Source organism: Dermochelys coriacea, chromosome 27 (genome assembly GCF_009764565.3).
Source record: "Dermochelys coriacea isolate rDerCor1 chromosome 27, rDerCor1.pri.v4, whole genome shotgun sequence".
Classification (NCBI taxonomy): domain Eukaryota; kingdom Metazoa; phylum Chordata; order Testudines; family Dermochelyidae; genus Dermochelys; species Dermochelys coriacea.
In genome coordinates this window covers 11305937-11326850 of record NC_050094.1, presented here as the reverse complement: position 1 = coordinate 11326850, position 20914 = coordinate 11305937, and the positions used below count along the sequence as shown (strand labels likewise).

Here is a 20914-nt window from a genome sequence, read left to right as displayed (position 1 = left end):
TGCTTATTCATGTCCCCAAAGGACAGATGACCAAATCACCACCATCGCTGGCGTACTTCTTGACAATTTCAACAGATAGGCCAGTGACTGGGCTAGCCTCTCACAGAGCTGAATTAACATTGGCATTACAACCCATGCCCAGGCCACCGACAAGTAAGCTTTTGCTTAAAAGCACCTCTAGCCCTTGCTGTTGTAAAGAAACCCTCAAAAATGGGACCCGAGTGTACCTGCTGCAGTGATTTTCCATGAATCTGCAGATTTCTCAGAGCTATTGCTGAAGGTTGAGTAACCTGCCCCACTGTATCTCAGGGGGTGTGCTCTAAAGGGCCCCCAACACTACCAACAGAAGAAAGTGGCTGCAGCAGGAGTACAGTGAGCCCAGCCGAACCAAAGAGATACATCCCAGCTGTTGGAGTAAGTACTGGGGAGCCCATGTCTCTAGACCCTTTGGCCATCACCTCTACAAGCGGGCATGATGTGGCCCCACATTATGACATGCTTCAGTCCAACCCTGCCCTCTCACCCTAGTGGCAGGGTTAAGGTACACTGATAGTGATAGTTTCTCCCATGCTGCCCTGTTGATACAATTTCTGCACTAAGCTAGGGTTGAAAATGATGAAGCTGGAAAGAGCCTCCCCCATCGAAGCTACTTTGAGATCTCTCAGTAGGTTAGTTTGAAGCCATCCAAGACCATTCTCTCAACCTCTTTGTGCAATGACTGAAGACAACTTTCCTTCCCAACCAAGATGCAGGCCCACTCATCCCCTGCTTGCAGGTATGCTATCTGTGCACCCCACAGTGCCAGGTCTGCTCCTTCCCTCTGCCTGGAACATGTGACCAGAGCAAAGAGCAAACTCCTAGCAATGGAGGAGCAAGCACAGGGACTGAGAAGTACCTCATGAGGGCACAGTATGGAATACAGCTTCAACAGAACAGCAGAAGTAACATCCCCAAGAGCTACATCTAGGACCAACTTGACATTAGAGATGTGGACACCAGTGCACCTACTCCAAGGTAGGTATCCCCGTGGGGCAGACCCCTAATGCAGACATGCTGTACTGGCACAGAGCAGGGCTTACAATGCTGCAATTTAAACCAAGACATTATCAGTAAATTCAGCTTTACTGACATGCAGAGACCCCTTAAATTAGGGAGTGGCCAAGGTGTAGCTAAATCAACGTAGTTATCCCGTGCAAATTTCAGGCTTTAGGGCTTGCCTAAACATGGAATTATTCAGGAACAGCTATTTAGTAACACTGAGCTGATAATCCCCCAGAAGTATAGTATAAACCCCAGGCTCTAAAAATACACCTGCCACAGGAAGATCAAAGAATAGTTTGCATAGTTTTGCCTGCATGTTGCTCAGGAAGCAGGAAGTTTTTATGTAGTTTGTATGCTACAGTCCCTAGGCATAAATAAATGTCCCACTGTGCCTTTCCACCCACCTGAAATCTGAAGGTCAAATATCTCCCCATTTACCATTCCTCTAGCTCAGCCACTTGTCACGTTCATTGCTTTAACAAAGTGCTCAGCTCTGCAGGTTTCAGAAAAGCTGTAGCACATTCAGCAGGCAGCTCAGCCAGTCCTAGTGTAAGTGTAGAGTTAATTACACAAACAGGAGTGCTGGGGTCTTTCTGTAGGGCGATTCCTGGGAACTGCTGTGGGTGACCGGACTGTTGGAGTGGAGAGGCAGCTCTGAGCTTTGTAATTCATATTTTATATTCGACTGGGCCCCAGAGGCCCAAATCAGGGTCTCATTATACTACACACCGTACACAAAGACAGGGTGTAACATTTGCAAAAGCACATTAGTTACTTAAGAGCCAAAACCCCAGGCACCTAGGACCTTAGGTCCCATTGACTTCTAATGAAACTTAGACTCCTCAGTGTCTGTCACTTTTGAAAGTTTTATTAATGGACTACACACCAAGCATTTTATAATCTATGGTCCCAATCCTGTAGAGCAGCTAAGCACATGCTTAACTTTAACCATGAGTAATCCCATTTAAAAATCAATAAAACTACTCACACGCTTATAGCTAAGCACACAGTCTAGGTGCTTTGATGAACCAATGCCTAAGCAACTTGTGAAGGACAGTTGGAAAGGGTGGATACAACCAGACATGTACACAGTTGTGATTTATTATGGCCTCTCAGTGGGGCAACACCAAGTGAAGGGTAGCAGCCTTACAGAAGAACAGGAATTAAGCTGTTGTAACAGAGGCCTCTCATCCTTGAGGTGTTAAACCTGAGAAGCAGCAAAGAAAACTTGTTCCAGCTCTTGCTCATGGTAGGAGATAGTCACTGTACAAGAAGTTTTGTCAAGAAGGCCTCACATTACAAACTGCTACCAGCATCTGCCCTTTCCAGCTTTATGGCAAGGGACACTGTCTAAAGGGAACATGGGCTAGGCAATCTGAGAGGGAAAAAGTTTTTGCAGGCATGCCTTTAGAGGTTAATTTTGGTATCCACTGAGGTTCCCAAGTACTTTGATGCTTGTGCACCTAGTTAAAGACTACCGATTTGTTACAGGGGAGTTGTAAGACCACTTGTTTTGATGGTACTCAATGTTTTGAGGAGGGATCTCAGGGATTTTGCTACCCTCCAGAACATTTTGCACAGTCGCAACGCAGAAAATCACATCTGAAATGCAAATGCTGGGGGGGCGGGCAGTATCCTTCAGCAAGATGACAAATGAGGCAGGAAGCTGGTACAACCAACATGCAAAGAGTTCTCAGAATAGAAAAGCCACAAGATCAAAGTTAAAGTCTCAGTTTGGACATCGGCAGTTTGTACCAGCCAGACGCATAAATGCTGATGTCCTGCCCCTATACAGTAAGTGTGAAAGCGACCAAAGGCAAAGTAACTCATCAGCAATGACATCCCATGATCAGCTCCCTTTTAACCAGTGAAACATCAAGACTAAATCGTCCTAAAGTGTTAGCCTTGCTAGTCTCCAACAACCCAAATAATTGTCCCCTACATTGCACCATAAGAACAAGGTACAATAATTACACACTGAGCTAGGACTTCTATGCAGCTCAACGATGATCACAATGGTCCCTTCTGGCCTTAAAGCTATTAATGAATCAATAAAGCTTTTCCTTCATATTCTCTTGCACAGCAACTTTGCAAGTCCATTAGCTCCATCTTAATAAGCTTTCCCAAAGTGAGGCATGCAGAATGGGCATGGAGGAAAAGGGCCTAGGGGATTTTTATATTGCTCAGTTTCACAATGGAGTGATTTTTGAGAAGGAGAGGGATGGGAAGATGCCATTCAGAGGAGTTAAGGGATTAAATGGAACATTCACAGCCCGAGACCCTCCTTTGGCCACTAAGTCTGTGATCACTGTGATAAGAACAGTCTGCAGAAACGATGGGAACCTAGGCTGGCTATGTGCTATGACAACTCATGAGGTGAATGGCTCCTTATTTAGCCTTCCCTTTCGTGAGAGAGTAGAAAGGGTTTTTTGGTTTTGGTTTTTTTAATAGGATCGATCACACACAAATTAGAGCAAATATTTCCCCTTAGGGCCTTCATTAGCACCTCTGGGATCAACGCACTACAGAACCCTCACTGAGGTCTGCAGTTTAGCATAGAAGCAGAGGGCAAGGTACGGTTGCATTCAGTTTCCCCTTTGCAAGCAGGTCTACGCACAATGCATTGTTCTGGGCTCCTACACAGACAGGTGGAGTTGCAGCGCAGAGCTGAATAGCAGATGGGGCCAGAACCACATCCCAGTGAATGAGACCATTCCAAGAACCTTGCTGCTCTTACCTCTGTAGTGCTCCATTCTGGTGTGATGGGTGATACCCTGTGATCGAAAGCTTAAGCTCAGGATGTAACGAGGGTCGGAACTGTCTCGTACCAGGAAGGATCCATCTGGTTTCCCCTTCAGCTTCATTTCCGCGTCTTCCCAGTTCATTGGTCCCCAGTACCAACCACACTACCAGTAGAGTGCAAAAAGGTCTTCAGACTTCTGGTAAGCCAGAAAGGCTCTTGCCCATTAACAGCTCTGTACTAAACAGCTTAACTCAACCATCAAGGGATTCAAAGAACTGTCAGTCTTTTCTGCCCCATCCTAGCACCAGTGCACTCCCAGGAAGAATTAACAGTTTAGCATTGTCTGTAGCTGTTGGCAAAAGTAGTGCTGAAGCATTTCCTTGGCAAGGCTAGTATGTCACAAAAGGAGCAGTTTAGCATCCTGGCACAAATTGCCATTAACAACCCAGCATACTCTGGGAAATCATCTGATGCTGACCAAAGGTATCAGCCACAGGTCCCCCATAACCTGCTGCTGGGGAACACTTTAAGAGTAAACTTAGACACAGTTACAGAAAGTCAAACCACATTAAACCATTTTGTTCTAGATATACTAGCAGATAAACCAGCTTCATCACTAGTCCAGGAAGAGACATGGTCAAAAATCATTGACAGCAATGAGTCCATTTCCTAGAGTAAACAAGACCATCATGTCCTTCTACCACATACAAGCAACATCTCTTTACACATGCAAGCTACCCGAATAAGGAAGACATTACCCCTCTTCCGATTACATCCAAGTGCTTCTAAAGCTGGCGGGAATATATACGTGAGGAATTTATCACTGGCAGGGCTATCATTAGGGGAACACATCTTTCCTTTTATCCTATCCCCATCTCACGCTTACAAATCCATATGGGGGAAATAATGAAGCCCATAAGGCTGATCTCTGACTTAACCCACAAACAGTCCAACAATGAGAGCCTTTGCCCACTGGAGGTCTTGTAAGAGTGACCCCAGATCTAGACCCAGCATGAAGCCCTTACCTTTTCCAGTTCTCGCAAGCTAGCTGCAAAGCTGCTTGCGTCTGGTCGGTAGAGAGGACACTGAAGATGCTGGGTGGTCTGGCTGTTCACTGCCTCTGTCGGTTTGAACGGAACAATCCGGGGAAATGTATCTGCAGGGAAACCACCAACAATGGCAAGCAACAGTCACTCATTTACAAGCAATACTGCAAAGAATAAGAGCCGCCCTACCCAAATCAGGCCCTGGATTCTCGAGGGCCAAGCAGGTGCAGTGAAGCCATGGCATAGAAAAAGAAGCTTTACTGATGGATGGATAGTGTCCTTGGGAATGAGGACAGAGTGGGGAACCTGGGTAGCAACTCCAAGGCAACCAATTCATTGTCTTCACCAGCTATTCACCGGTGTCCCCTCAGAGGGCTGTCCATGGAAACGCCAAGGCATTTTCACCTGCTTTTAAAACTGATTGGAAAGGGATGTTGTCAAAGTAGCTTAGGCCTAAAATTTGACAGCTTAAAAAATTAGACGCGGGAAGATAGGAAACGGAAGGTTAAGTGATAGAGCCATGTAGCTGCAGAGCCCTGTATGTGATTTTACTCCAGTGATACAAAACAGGACGTCTTTTGAGCCTAGGGAGCCAGTGTTGAGCCCTATTTCCAGAACTACGCTAACACTAGCGGACAAGAGGCCCCAGTGATCAGAGAAGACGCCTATTAGGCCATGCAGTGCATCCTGCAGCCAGTTTAGGGTTAGAGGCTGTGATTCATGCACATTCCAGTTCTGCTGAACCTAAGGGAGGAAATGGATATTTGAGAGTTGCCAAATGGAAGAGGGTAACTAGGCTATTATGAGCAATGCAGACAGCCACATTGCACGTACAAATCAATAGTTTAAAAAGGAACCTAGAGGTTTGACTCAACCACGTCCCAGTATGTAGCAACATGGGTAGATGACCAGCCCAATCTTGCATTAGCTGAACCGGCTAAGGGGGCAGCACCCACCCCTTGCTATCGTTCTTACAGGCAATACAGACTTCAGTAAGGCCAAACATTTGCCAAAACAGATTAGTCCAGATCTCTACATGACGCAGCCTTGCCACTAAAACTAAGCTGACCTGGGGCATGGGGTGGAGGAGGTGGAGGCAGAGGGAAAGACTGCAGGGAAGACCCCATCGGACCCACTAGAAGAGATGTAGGCAGCGTCCCACTGATATCATCTAGAAGAGAACAAAAGCAAGAGAGGTTCAGAATATAGGAAAGTAAGCGAGCTGCTACATCGCCAAGCACCTGCCAATGGAGCAAGAGCAAGCCCAGTGTTCAGCTCCGCCTACAGCGCTGAGCAGGAAGGGAACAGATTGCACATTAGCCAACAGCTCAGTCTTTCACTGGCTTCTCTGAAGAGCAGATATTGATGTAACCTCAGAACTTGTCTCCCTCAGAGTCACCTGGATACATACATCACCTCTCCTGCAAATCAAGAAGTTAGTTTCTAAACTGGGTATTTAAGGAGAACATGGTTGCAAAAACAAGATTAAGAACATCAACAGGTTTCTGAATGTCTACCGGCAGCCCAATATGCAGCCACATATGCGACATGCAAGTTTGAGTTTCAAGAAGCCAGGGAGTGCTGTAGAGTTAGCATGCTAAACCCCGGAGAAAGGGCCCACCTCACAGGGTTCTATACACAGCAGCAGCACTGGATATGGGATTGGAAGAAATTCTTTGCTTGGGAAGTAGAGATCAGTTTATCGGAAGGGATCCTGCAAGAGCCTGCATTATACTCCAAAATGGAAAAATAATTCAGTCCCTACAGCCACACACACATGACCAGGAAGGAAATTCTAAGGGGGGATGTATGTAGAGTACCTAGCAGGCTGAGGCTTCTCCGTGGTGGAGGTGGAGGCGTCGGAGGGTGAGGCGAAGTCAGTCCTCGCTGGGAGATGTCCACATCCACTAGTGACACAGTTTCACCTGAAGGATTTATCGAGAGAGAATGGTAAGAGTTCGCACCTTCTCCAGAGCATACAAAGGGAAGAGACAGTCAAGCAGCAAGGAGGTGGCTTTAGAAAGTTTTGGAGGTCAGTTTCCACACTGGACAGAGGCCTCTGCTTCAGTCTCACATTAAATACTTCCAAGTTGAATTTCCACATTGCACTGATTTTAAGATATTGATCAACTCTTCCACAGCAGCTCAAGGGTCAGGCTCTAAGCAATAGTCAAGTGCGAGCTCATGGCAAATACCGATGCATGCTACTGAACCCAACCTAAATTCAGCATACGCAGTAGAAAGTCTTCCAATAGCACAACAGACTCAGTCATTTTGAAGGCTATTAACAGGCAAAATTTCCAGGCTAACACAACTGGCAGTGTGTGTTTGGGTGACTGAGGTATACTGCAGAAGGGTGTTCCAAGCAAGGAGCTGGAGGGGTTTTGTTTTCTTTTTTTAAATCTATTTGCTACATTAAACTTACCTGTGCTTGCTTACCAGAGACTGCAAACAGCCTGCCAAATCATTTTATTTGGCCCATCACAGCCCAACTTGGGGCAGTTGCAATGGCCAAGAAGGGGGCTGGATGAGACATCATGAAGGGAGGGCCTCCCTTACACATAGCCATGTGGGTCAGGTGATGCTGTGGTGAGAGCTAATGGGCCAGAGTGGGGTACCAGTCCCAGCCTCATGGTACAGGAGTCACCACTTCAGGGAGAGTGTGGGGCTGGCTCACTCTCTAACATCCCCTCAAGGGCTGCCACCTCCTAGATGCGGGACCCAACCCCAAGTCGCACACCCCCTGCCAAACGGTTTTAGAGGATTTTGTGGCCCTCTACCACCTTAAAGTTGCCCATCCCTGACAAAAGTCTTACAGACAACACTCCTGTTGACTTCAAGGGGAGTTTGCCTGCCAACAGCCTACAGAATCAAGTGATTTTGGATTAAACACCTGCTTACTGCTGCAGAGTAGCCCTTAAGATCAGCATTCTGCTTGAACCAAATAACTTGGAGAGCTGGTCAGGCTTTTAGGTTACCTAGCTGGTATCGACCCAGGTGCTCAAAGGTTCTGGACCCCCACTGCCAGCGAAAGTAGTGTGACTTTTTATACGTGTTAAAACACGTCAGAATAAAATCAAGGAAACATCACCAAAACTAAACTACTACTATTAAACTAAACTAAGACTAAAGCAATCCAACTGACAAATCCACAAGTTAGTCCCACTATTGGATTGGACTCGCATCAAATGCTAAAAATAACCAAGCCTCAAATTCTAAAGAGGATTCTAAGCAGGTGGCTGTCTGCTTAGTTATAAATTCCAGCTAAACAATTTCAAAGTCAATCAAATCCATAACTTGGGGTTGGTTAAATATCTTAATACTGAAACTGAACCATCTGAACCACCGCTTCAGAGCCAATTATACAGCTTCCTTCCTTAGATTTCAATTCTTGTGGGCAGCTAACTCTTTCAAGCCCTCTTAAGAAGTAATATTTGCACTATCGTAGCACCTAGGAGCCTCAGCCAAGCACTATGTAAACACTGAACAAAAAGGATAGCCCACTTAACAGAACTCTGGATAAGCAGAAGTTTGACAACTCTTGTTTACCAGAAATTACAGATGGCAATCTCAAGTCTGTGGATTTTTAAACAGAACACACTGAATAATTTTAGGAAACAAGATTGAAGGCGGTTTACTTGGGTAGCTTCTCTCTTTCAGGTGCCTTCTCCACCTGTGGGGGCTCACACCTCCGTGCCTACAGCCACACTTTCACTGCCACCCCCTAAAAATAAAGCTAAGTAAAACAAAAGACAGAATAAAAATACTTAACGTAAGGAGGGCTGCAAATGCATCAGCTCTCAGTCTTCTGACTAGAAGCTAGCCAATTAAAGATCCAGCATTTCCCGCTAATGGGGCTCCAGGTGCAGGGAGAAACTGGCAAAGGAAGGAGTGGCCTGGTAGTTGATGTCCTGACTTCCCCACCTCAAGGTGATGAGTCTTGGAGATTCTTGAACATAAGTGTGCCCATAGGTAGCTTATTGACCTGGAAGGCGAGGCAGGCTTCTTGGCCTTACCTTTGATTTCCAAGGGCTTTGGACAAATCAGGTATGAGGCCCCTCTTTGATCCACACAACTTGGTCCAAACAGGTTCTAATTAGGTCATCCTTAGTGAGTGTCAATTATTGGAAAAGTCCCGTTTAAATCAGCAAATGAACTACCCAGTGTTTTGTATAAGAGAACCTGATGTCTGTGAGCAGATAAAGAAATCAATAATCCAGACACAAGACCATTTGAGGAAGTTGGCATGGTTTTACGTAAGTGAAAAGATCTTGAGATGACACTGTCTCCAGATTACAGAAAGTTTGAACAAACAAAGTTACAAAAAATCTTCTAAATAGCTAATCGGAAAAACCCGAGTTACAAAACCAGTCACAATATTCACCCTGTCAAAATTAAAGTGATTTCAAACTTGTGATCAATTTAGTCATTTTCAGTTTCTTCTCTGCAGTTTCTCTGGAGAAAAGTTACTTTAAAACCCATTATGATGAAGTCCATTAAAGTTTTGGTTTCTTAAAAGGTTATACAAGGTTTGTATTCTCACACGCTCTCGCTCGCTCGCACACACGCACAGAAGATCCCAGGCCACTGGCAACAGCTGACGAGCTGGTGTTAGCAGTTTCAGCTTTGGCAGTCTCTAGTTTGCAGAATGAATGCACATTATGCACATCTACAAGAAGCCAGGCATGTTACAGGAAAAAAACAAGCTTGTGCTGCTACCAAAATATTAAAATGACTTCTGTGGGGGTCTCAATTCATGAGAAAATGGAGAAGATGAAGAGCTATGGCTTGAATTCTCCCCAATCTCTGTTTGTGGTGTTAGCTCAGCTCACTCTGCCAGGACTAAAGGCTGGGAGGAGGCAGAACTCTTCATTTACCCATTCAAGGCAAAGTAAAGAAATGACCTTCAAGGTAGGCAACTCTCAGCACTGTCACTGCTCAGCACAAAGGTCAACCAGAACCCTATAAAGGGACATCAATATGTGCGCGTTCCTCCTCCTTTCAGACACCAAGCCATATGCGATTTCCAATCCCACCTACCAGGTACTGTACTTTCAATGCACCCATCACCATATTAGCTGGGTTTCTATTGATACCTGAATCAAGAAGCAAATGGGATATGCAGGAAGCCCTTTGCTTTTATTTATAGTTAATCTGATCTCAACACCATACCAACCAAAGCTCTGGGCATCCCAAGAAACATTCAAAAACACAATACTGAAGTTGCAGCCTACATGGTCCAAAGCCAGCAGCCACTCTTCTTCCACCATACATTCCCAGACAATTCCACTGCAGCACTGCTTCAGCCCTCCACCAAGGCCCACGCAAAACCCCCTAAAGCATCCCCTAAAAGTTAACGGATTTGGGCCACTACAGACCAACAACTTGGGGAGAAGCGTTCCATAGGGGCCCTTCACACAGAATATGTCCTCCAGCCTGTCTGCTCTTTTCCACTCCGAGATCAAGCTCAAGCACCCACCTAATACCACCATAGCACTGGGTCATGGGGAGAGGTAGTTTCAGGCAGGACAGACACAGGAATCTAACCAACCCTTCTCAGCACCCAATGGATAAGACACTGGCTCACTGCAAGCTTCTCTAACAGCAGGCCTTGATTCTAGATTCGGGTGTGCACAGCCACTGAGTAGAGCCACTTGACTATGCTTGTTGGTGCAGGAACACGCACTGTTGTGATTGCACAGTGCCTAGGAAAGGGTCCTGTTATGTGACTGGTGCTCTCCAATACAGAGATCTGCACCGATGAAGCTGCACTAGTACAAAACCCAGTAAAGAAGTGTGGCTTGCACCAGGGTGAAGATTCCTGCTTTTAAACATGGTAGGTCACACTGGTTATCCTGCTGTGGCTACAAGTGCCAACATGCTAATTAAGACAGCCCTGTGTGTACTAGGATCACAGTTCAGACTTCCGTTGCCCTCTCAACAGTGGAAAATTTAAAAAAAACATGAAGCAGAATGAGGAGTGTGTTCCTCAGGGCTGGTCTACACAGACTTGATTCTGATTAACTGTTCTTGTTAAGAGTGTGTCCCCCACAGGCATTTAATAAGGAACAGCTATTGTGCTTTAAATTCACACCCTACCTTTATCCACATTAACTTTCCAGTGCAGACAAGCCTTACACTGGGTTCTTCTTTTAGGGGGTTGAGAGATTATAATTCCTGGTGGATTACATAGCTCTTAATAGATGAATGGAAAGGAAGCCTTTTAATTATCTGTAATTAAACCTAAAAAGAGTAACACCTAAAAGTGCAAAATAAAGTGTTTCACTTACTCTTTCTATCCTTACCTGTGAAGAGGGGGCTGAAAGCAACCGGAGAAAAGGCACTTTGAGTTCTTGTCAATCGGGGTTTCCTATTGAGAGAGAAAGAAAGAGCTAATGAATGAATATAGGAAAGTAGGTTTTCTTCCTCAGCTCTGGCAAAACTGCAGCTTCATCCGCTGAAAAGCTGACGGAGCCTAGTCACTATACTTGCAATGCAGTTTAAGATTTATGAGAACACCCGCTTTAGAAAATTTAACAACCAACATACAAAGCTAAGTCTCAGCCTACATAACACATCTCTAAATTGATAAGTAACAAGTTAATTTCAGGAGGAATGTCAGTTAGACTGTTAGAGCAAATGTACTCCAACTTGAGTCGTGCAGCCTATTTAAAACTGAGGCACTGTTATGAGCAGCTAATTCTTTCCCTAGGCTGGCTATTACATCAAGATGCCTTAGTGAAACACATGATCTATTTCAGAGTAGCAGCCGTGTTAGTCTGTATTCGCAAAAAGAAAAGGAGTACTTGTGGCACCTTAGAGACTAACAAATTTATTAGAGCATAAGCTTTCGTGAGCTACAGCTCACTTCATCGGATACAGTTGGTGGGGGGGAAAAAAAAAATCCACATATGATCTAGACAGAGTTACAGGTTACATGGGGCATACCAAACCAGTTAACTCTGCATTGACACTCACACCATGTGCAAGTGTCACATGAGGTACACATCCTCCGTGAGACAGTTTGAGAGATGAGGTGAACTGTCGAAATGCTGCTCTAAGCCCATTCATCTACATAGAAATTTAGCTAAAACGTACCTCTGAGGACTCCCGTTAAAATTTCCTTTCCAAAATTTACCTAGTACGAGGCCTATAAATGTAGCCATGTACGACCACTGCCCAGTAAAAATTAGCCTGTACAGTATCCTTCGTTGAAGGATCCTGAAGGCTTTGCATAGTTGGGTATTATCACCAATTAACATAGGAGAAACCAAGGCAGAGTAGCTGTGACTTGCTCAAGATCCAAGTCCACTGCAGAGGTGGGAACTGAAACTCAGAAGTCTCCCTTGCCATGCTCTCTTCTAAAAATCTAGCTCTTTGTGCAAGAGGTGGTCTTGCAACGGTAATGACAGTTAAAAAAAGTGGTCAGAACTCTCTAACTTGATCCCTTGCTTTATACTTGAAAGTACTATTTAGAGAGAGCCCAACCACATGGGTATCTGAGCACAGCCAATGCTGACCATGAACTGTTGTTTTAAAAAAAACCCTCCGGCAGGCAGGCCAGCTAGCCTACAACCTCACAGGAAATAGTTTTTTGTCCCACAACAAAGAAACTAGCCTGTTTAAAGCTTGCTTTGCAGAAGTTTAGTTTCATGCTAGAGGCTGCAAGACAAAATTCCTGTGTTGGGGGTAAGAAGTGCATGGCTGCTACATGAGTGTTTCCAGGCAAATCAAGCCTGAATCTTGGCCTTTGTGCAAGACGAACTTAAAAGCGTGCTACAGAATTCTAATAAGTGTCTACAGTGGTAGCTCCCAATATAGCATAAGCCAGCTAATACAAGAGCATTGTCTTAGCAAGACTCTACCCAACTGCTGGCCACTTGAAAGGTCATAGAATATCAGGGTTGGAAGGGACCTCAGGAGGTCATCTAGTCCAACCCCCTTCTCAAAGCAGGACCAATCCCCAGATCCCTAAATGGCCCCCCTCAAGGTTTAGCAAGCCAACGCTCAAAACCACTGAGCTATCCCTCCTACACTACACTGCACTACTCCGGAAATCTCTACCCAGGCCGGATGAGTCAATTACTTAGTGCCAGGCTTCACAATTTAAGAGCAGTGCCATCCAAACAAACATGTTTTACTACATTCAGCCTTGCAACATTGACATGAAGATTTACCAGCCTTGACATAAGCCCTTCTTTCCCATCTTTACCATGACAGAAATGCCAATTTTACACTTGCCCATCCAAGAGAATCTCTCATCCTGGGCAAATGGGATTTTACAAGGCTGACTTGGTTCTTCATGAGCTTTCTTCTCCACCTCCATTTTTATATTTGCAAGGAAGAAGCGCTTTCCATAATCTGAATCCTTCCCTTAAATCCACTAGTAGGTTGTGCCTTTGTCCCTTGGCCATCCTATCACCAGCCTCTTAAGAAGCTAGTCAGTTTCAGAGAAAGTTAGCTGTCTCCCATCTTCTGCAAAGTGTTAGGCTGCAAATGATATCAATTTAACCAAGTTACGGAAACATAGAAATCTAAGCACCAGTTTTGTATCACCACACATTAAAATCTGATAGAGTGCAGAATATGCAAGTATAATCCTGCCTTTTCTGCAGGGCATATAAAATTCTGCTCTCATTTATACCTGAGTAACTTCATTGACTCTGATGGCGTAACACAGGTGTGAAGGAAGTATTTAGTTCTATTTTTGCAATTAAGGACAGTAGTGAGAAACACCATTTAGACTAACACAGCTGCTACTCTGAAACCAACCATTTAGATACTGATCACTTTTATGGAATCATTTAAAACCAAAATAGTTTGGAATTAAACCTCTATTATTAAAGCCATATTTTATTCCTAGAGGAATGAGAATAGCACAGAGCAGAAACATTTTGGACCTCTGTGCCATTACTAAAACGGCTACATTTTTACGCTACCATTCTATAATCATGTAAAAAAAAAAAAGCACCATGCGTTATTTCTCACTTCTAGATCTGCAGTGGGGTCAGATCCAGAAATGATTTACAAGGACTGGACTCTGCTACATTTCACTTTTAAACTCAAATGATCTCTTCTAACATTTCCTTTCCCTCTTCTCATCAAGCACAGCAATTGTCTCCAAATTATGGTGGAAAATATTAATAGTAATCAAGTGTGACCGGCAACAGAACACCGCTGCATCAGTTTAGCTTAGTACTGCAGAAGATCCCCTAGGCGTCCTGAGGGAGCCATAAGTGGGCATTAGGGTGAACATAGCAGTTGCTAAAGAATGCTAGTGATGGAATTTCCAAGCAGCTCACATGACATGAATGGCAAGCCTGAGCATCAGATAAGCCACATCAAATCTCACAGATTACATGGCTAAGACAGGGGTATCTTTAAATCATTAGAGATCAGAGGAGAATGTTTTAGGTTCAGGTGTCCATCAAATCAATAGCAGCTGAGACAATAGCCATGAGAACTCATATTGTTCTGTAGTAAGTTAGGACAAGGTGACTTAAGTCTTTTTCATTTCCAGTTTCTGTAATTGGTTCCAGACAGGCAGAGATGGTAGTAAATTAACCTGGCTTAGATCAGGTTTCAGAGTAGCAGCCATGTTAGTCTGTATTCGCAAAAAGAAAAGGAGGACTTGTGGCACCTTGGAGACTAACAAATTTATTTGAGCATAAGCTTTCATGAGCTACAGCTCACTTCATCGGATCAAAGTCCTAGCCAGTCATCCTCACTGGGATCAGGTTGCATCTTCTGCATATGAATGCATAAAGGAATGTTAGAAGAGACTGTAAAGAAGATCAGATCCTTGAGCATTGGGTGGGCAGATGCTGCTGGCCAGAGCTGTATGTGAACTAGCTACTGTCAGCTAGCTACAAGACTTGGGCCACACGCCTGCAACTGGATCCATGCAGGCAGCCTCTTGCTGAAGTCACTGGGGACTCCGCCGATGCAGATGCAGTTGCAGGATCTATGCCTAACTCTGCATCCCCAAGTTTAATATGAATAGAGCAATGGTGCACAATGGCTTCAGAGAGCAATTTCTGTGTTGCAGCATTTAAATATCAATGCTCAGGCCCAAAGGCAGGAATGTTGCCACAGGTATCCCTATATTTAGTTGCAGTCAAAATCTACCCCAGTTCATCAGAACAGACTATTGATCTTAGATAATGGGGTCAGTTTTCCTTTCAACTTTTGCTGCATTTACTAATCAGAGTTGTAACATGGTCCCTCAAGGAATCTGAATGCTATGGATTGCCTGGGCCGCAAGTTCAAATACTGGGGATTCTGCTTAGCGGTAACATTTAAGAAAAAGTTGCACTGGGTAAACACCCTTCTGCAGTACAGAGACAAAACATACTTAGCATCAGTATCTTAGAACAAAAAAGAAAAGCAGTACTTGTGGCACCTTAGAGACTAACAAATTTATTTGAGCATAAGCATGCATCCGATGAAGTGAGCTGTAGCTCACGAAAGCTTATGCTCAAATAAATTTGTGAGTCTCTAAGGTGCCACAAGTCCTCCTTTTCTTTTTTGTGAATAAAGACTAACATGGCTGCTACTCTGAAATCTATCTTAGAACAGGAATTCTTTGGGAAGGATGTAGGAAGGAGGAAGAGGCTGGGAGTCAGATATACTGACAGGAATCTGCCTGAAAGCTAAGTAGCAAGTCCAAGAATAGCAGCCTTTGACTGGATCAAAAGTCAATTTTGAACTAACTGGAGAAGCATTCCCCTTAAATTGCTGCAGCCTCTTCCCCAGTCCTAAAAGCGACAAAGAGTCCTGTGGCACCTTATAGACCAACAGATGTATTGGAGCATGAGCTTTCGTGGGTGAATACCCACTTCGTCCCATGCATCCGACAAAATGGGTATTCACCCACAAAAACTCATGCTCCAATACGTCTGTTAGTCTACAAGGTGCCACAGGACTCTTTGCCGCTTTTACAGATCCAGACTAACACGGCTACTCCTCTGAACCCAGTTCTAAAGTTAGTCTTTGTGGAACTGTTTTTTCCCCAAAAGCTCTGAGTAGCAATAGAATTTGGCCAGGTCAGCCATCTGTGGCTCACTTTAAATGCCATGTCCATACTACAAAAAGATTTTAATGTTAGCTAACAAATCTTAAAACCCTGGTGCAGACAAGGCATGCTGCAGTATTAACATGCATTAGCTGACTGAGAAACCCAAAGGGAGAGCACAGGATTTACCTCAACCAGCTAACATATGTTAGAACAATAAATTGCCTTGTTTACACTAGGCTTTTCACATGTGTTGAAGATTCCCTTTTTCTCCTAGTGAGGACACGGGCAAAGAACCAACAGTCTGCACAGAACACCGCTGGCCATGAGGAAGGGAAAGTTGAGAAAGGGTACCCAGCACACAAGTTAGGAATCGTGAACATTTTTCTGTACTTTGAGGCAGCTTGGGAGAAGGAGAAAAGAAACCATAACACCCCAGAGAGGAGGTTAAATGAACAAAAGAGGGGGCAGAAGCAGCTGTAAGAACCATGGTGCTGCCCTACTGCTACAGCACGGCAGGTGCCACAAATGGGGGCAATGCAGCACATGGTTCCTTGAAAGCAGCCTTTCTTCCTTCCCACAGCTGCACAGAAGCAGATTGTGCATACAAGGCTGCAGGCTTGGGCAGCAACCCACCAGACTAACCTACTCCTGTTCACTGGCACGAGACAGCATAAAGCTAAACTCTCTAGGAGCTAGCAATGGATACTCCACGACTATATAGCCTCCTGGCAAGTAGGGGAATGGAAACAAAATACAACAGTGATGTGCCCTCTTTCCTATCCCTTACAAGGGCTCCATGAAAAAGTGCCCATGTGAACAGAAGGCACGGTTCAAATCTAGACCCTTTTGAGGGGACTTGTGAAGTTGGATTCACCACATTGAGCTAATATTTGTTAAAATACTACCTAGTGTGTGCAGAATCCCATGCTTCCGAACGTAACAGTTGGAAATTGCAAGAGCAGTGACCATTATATTCTCCTACAAAAGGAAGAATCCATGTGGCAGTATGTTCTTTTTGATCTAAATCTGTTAATACGTAACTGCAAATTTCACGCCACTTTATTTCAGTTCTTGGAAATCCTAAAGACTTCCAGTCCTTGTCAACAAGAACAAGGAGCGAGGAAATAAACCACAAGTACATTAGCAAAATAGTGTCATTACAAGCAAATGGAATCTTTCTGCCATCTAAGGTTCATTTATGGTAAATGGAGCTCCCACACGTAGAGAACCACCAAAGGCTTATCTCAGAAGTGCATTAACAGTACTTAATGCTGGTCAATGTGTTTGAGCCTTAAGTGGTAACAAGCTGACACTGCAATTTAGCCAAGAAGTTTAGGCTATATGATCTCAGGGGCTAACTCATGACATCCCCTATTTAGGAGAAGCCAGTAATTTCAGTCCTCCAGCCTACACCAGTAAGGTGAGCAAGATTTTTGGCATATTGGCTGCACAGTTACCACAAACTAGTGCTCTGGGCCACAACTCTCCAAAGGTTGTTTGCTACTCACTTCTAAGATGTTGGGGGATTTTCTTGCTCACCCATCATAAACTCTTAAACTATATCTTTCATATGTCCTCTCTTCCCAAAGGACTTGACCAGAAGAATTGATTGGTCTAATGCAAGGACTGGACTGTTTCCAGAGTTCATTAAATGCTGCTCCTGGGCTGACCAGAAACTTGCTTAAGATCTCAGTAAGGTACTCCCTGCCTCCCCACCAACAAAAGCCAAGTAATGTCACCACTACAGCAGTCCCAGCTGCAGAAACGAGCATGCAGCCCACAATGGCAGCTTGGAGCTCCAAAGCCCACACAGTAACATGGAGAGCAGATAACAGGCCACCACATGAGCCCCTTTTGGCCCCAGATACTTCACTCTTCCTGCTGAAGCGGTTTACTTTTGTCCCTATTAACTTATGCCTGTCACAGGAACAAATGCAAGCTCACTGGGTATGCAGAGCTCACATGTGACTATTCCTACTACAGCACAGAATATTATTGCCAAAGTCATACTGGAAGTGGCCCAGGAGAACATAAGGCTCATATGGCTGTTCTTTGGACAACATCGATCAGCTCCATAATTCTTTTAATCAATGGCTCATGAGATAGGTGCTGACTTTAGCGTCCCAGGAACAAACAGAAAAGAACAGTTCAAACACTGGTTCAAAACCCTAAAGTCACCAGCTGATGGAGACAGCAGCACTTTAGTATCACCAAGTCTACAGTAAAATTTAGATTTGGATACTAGTGCTTCCTAATTTTAGGACAAAAAGAGGGGGTTCGTTTAGTTGACGTTAATGGGCCACTCTACCTTGAATGGTTGCTTAGAATGTGCACTAACAGCTTACACTAAACACCCTGTTCCACTTCATATTTAGCCGTGATGCTAGGACTATCTTTCCCAGACCTGAAAAAGAGCTCTGTGTAGCTCCAAAGCTTGTCTCTCTTACCAATGGAAGTTGATCCAATAAAAGATATCACCTCCCCCAACTTGTCAATCCAAGTACAAGACAAGAGACAGCAAATGGACAAAGACAAATAGATGGGGGGAGGAAACAATGAGCCAGGAAAGGCCAGTGGTCTCCAAAGTGGGGTGCATGCAAGACCACCCTGGGGGTGCGCAGCAGCTCGGGTCTTCCCTGCTCAGTCTTCAGTGGCATGCCAGCAGCAGCTTTTTCTTTTTTTTTTTTTTTTGCTTCCCTACAGCTGACCCTGGGGGTGCATGATCCAAAAAGTTTGGACCACTGGTATAAGCAGCACAACAGGCTGTGGTCTCAGCACACTCCAAGCTTAGCCAATGTCAAGATTTTTTTTTTTTTTAAACGCATGCCATGACTGCAGTCACTAACCTAAGAGCTGGAGTTAGAAAGCTCTAGCAGTAATCAATGGCCTGATGAACTAAAGCCTTCTTAAACTAAGAAGTTCTGCCCTGTGGATGCATACACCAGATACTACAACAAAGCAAGAACCCAAAACCCCATGGCTCATGCTCCTGGACATTTAACAGCTATTCCTTCCCAGGTGCTGCTCCCAAAGCATGGTTGAGAGTGTATTCCTGCTTATACCTACATTTTATATGCCTGAACTGTGTTGGTGGGAATGACGAGCCCCTCAGAAGAGGGACTGAACAGCAACAAGCACTATATTGGATATGCATAACCCATGCCCTCCTTGGACCTTTGTGCTGAGAACACACTCATGACGCATGCCTGTCCATGTAGCTGAACGGACATGCCAACCTCCTTCTGTAAATGACAGGAATGTATCCTACAGCCTACCCCGTGCCTCTCCTTGTGAATGGACACTAAAGCATCCTTCTGCCACACCATGGCCCGCACTTACCATCTCCCATACCCACCTCCCACCCTTACACCGAAAGCTCATACAATGGCATGCAGCCTCCATATCCCTCTCCCTCCCTGGCATTAGAAATGTATACCCTGGCGCACACACCTCTGCAATGTAGCTTCTCTGGACCCTTGCACAAAGAGCATAGGGCAGTGCGTGCACCCTGGCCTCATTCCCCATACCCTTAGGCGGAGCCCAGGTGCACGGGTTGTTGCTTCTCACACGTGCCGCCACCTCCGGACTCTTCACAGCTGCACCCACAAGCCCACGCAGACCCTTGCATGGAAACACAACACCCCCCCACACACAGTGCATCAAGAACAAGAGCGGGGGCACCCCCAAAGGCCTTGCTCCCTCTGAGCTGTCAGCAGGATGCTGCACTACCACGGCCCCTGTGGTCCCTGACATCTTGGGCGCCCTGCCCCGCCCCGCCCCCACGGCCCCCTGCCCCCCACTCACCCCTCGGGCCTCCCCCTTACCTGCCCGCGTCCTGCTCCCGGCCCCGGGGGCTGGACACGTCGGTGGGCTCCCCCCCGGCCGAGGCGCCGCTGCAGCTCTTGGTGCGGAAGAAGCGGCTGAGGCGGATTTTGAGCGAGCCCTTCCGAGCGCCGAGGGGCCCGGCGGCGGCCGGCGGCTGGGCCCGGCCCCCCGCCTTCCCCCCCACGCCGGCCCCGGCCCGGCCCGGGCTGCCCGGCCCCTCCTGGGAGCAGCTCTCGGCCTCGTCGGGCTCCAGCGCCTCCAGCACCAGCAGCGCGTCGCTGGTCTCCTCGGCGGCCGGGCCGCCCGGCGCGGGCAGCAGGCGGAGGCAGGGGCAGCCGCCGCCGCCGCCGCCGGGCGCCTTCCCGCGCTGCAGCTCCAGCGCCGCCAGCTGCAGCTCCAGCCCGGCCGGCGGGAGCCCGCCCCAGCGCGGGTCCCCCTTGGGCTCCAGGGCGCAGCGGTGCCGCGGGCAGAGCAGCTCCGAGGGGCCGGGGCCGCCGCCCGCTTCGCCCGGCCGCCCCACGTTGCGGAACACCATGAGCTGCGGCGGCGGGCGGGAGCCCCTCGGCGGCGGCCCCCCGGCCGCGCCGCCCTCCTCAGCGGGGCCCTTGCAGCCGCCGCCCGGCTGCGGCCCCCCGGCGCCATAGCCCAGCAGCCGGCTGAGCACCCGGTACGAGGCGGCCGCCGCCTCCCCCTCCCGGAGCTCGGCTCGCCGCATCCCGCCCGCCCGGCTCGGGGCGGCGCCCCCCGGACCCGCCGCCGCTACCGCCGCGGCTCTCCCTCAGCGGGGGGGGTGGGGACTGGCGCCGGCCACGCCCCCTCACTTCCGCCTCCGGCCACGCCCCTTCGCCCCCGTTCCCTTCCGCCGGCCCCACTCCAGGCCACGCCCCTCCCCGACGTCGGCCCCGACTCCCATAGGCCCCACCCCTTATCGACGCCGCTGGCCCTACGTCAGCCCCGACTCCAATAAGCCCCGCCCCACGACCAAGGCAGGCCGCGCCCCCTCCCCTAGGCCACACCCCTATCCCGGCCTCATGTTGCCCCGCCCTGTCGCCCATAGCCACGCCCCCTGGCGCGCCTAGGCCCCACCCCTTCTCTCATCAGCCCCGCCCCCTCCTGATTCCCAGCCCCAGGGCCAGCCCTTTGCTCCCCCTGCCCTTCCTCCTGGAGCTGGGCCTGATGTTTGTTGGGATAGGCGCTGTCGGTGGGGTGGGGCTGAGCCTGCCCTCTGCTTTCCCCATCCAG

The 20914-nt window shown here is 47.1% G+C and overlaps 1 protein-coding gene across 5 annotated transcripts in view; it reads right to left on the bottom strand.

Moving 5' to 3' along the window:
* The window catches only part of SOCS7 (suppressor of cytokine signaling 7), a 32703-nt gene extending 12291 nt beyond the window's left edge, over positions 1-20412 (bottom strand). Inside the window, exons 1-6 of one of the 5 annotated variants that reach the window (XM_043503339.1) lie at positions 19672-20412; positions 11136-11203; positions 6651-6755; positions 5900-6001; positions 4810-4940; positions 3779-3947 (exon numbers count right to left, since the gene is read on the bottom strand). In XM_043503339.1, coding sequence (XP_043359274.1) covers positions 3779-3947; positions 4810-4940; positions 5900-6001; positions 6651-6755; positions 11136-11203; positions 19672-20387 — 1291 coding nt within the window. In that variant the 5' untranslated portion in view covers positions 20388-20412. The remainder of the gene's footprint in view (positions 1-3778; positions 3948-4809; positions 4941-5899; positions 6002-6650; positions 6756-11135; positions 11204-19671) is intronic. The other 4 variants (XM_043503340.1, XM_043503341.1, XM_043503342.1 and 1 more) reach the window with 4 other exon arrangements.
* Positions 20413-20914: the final 502 nt, after the last annotated feature.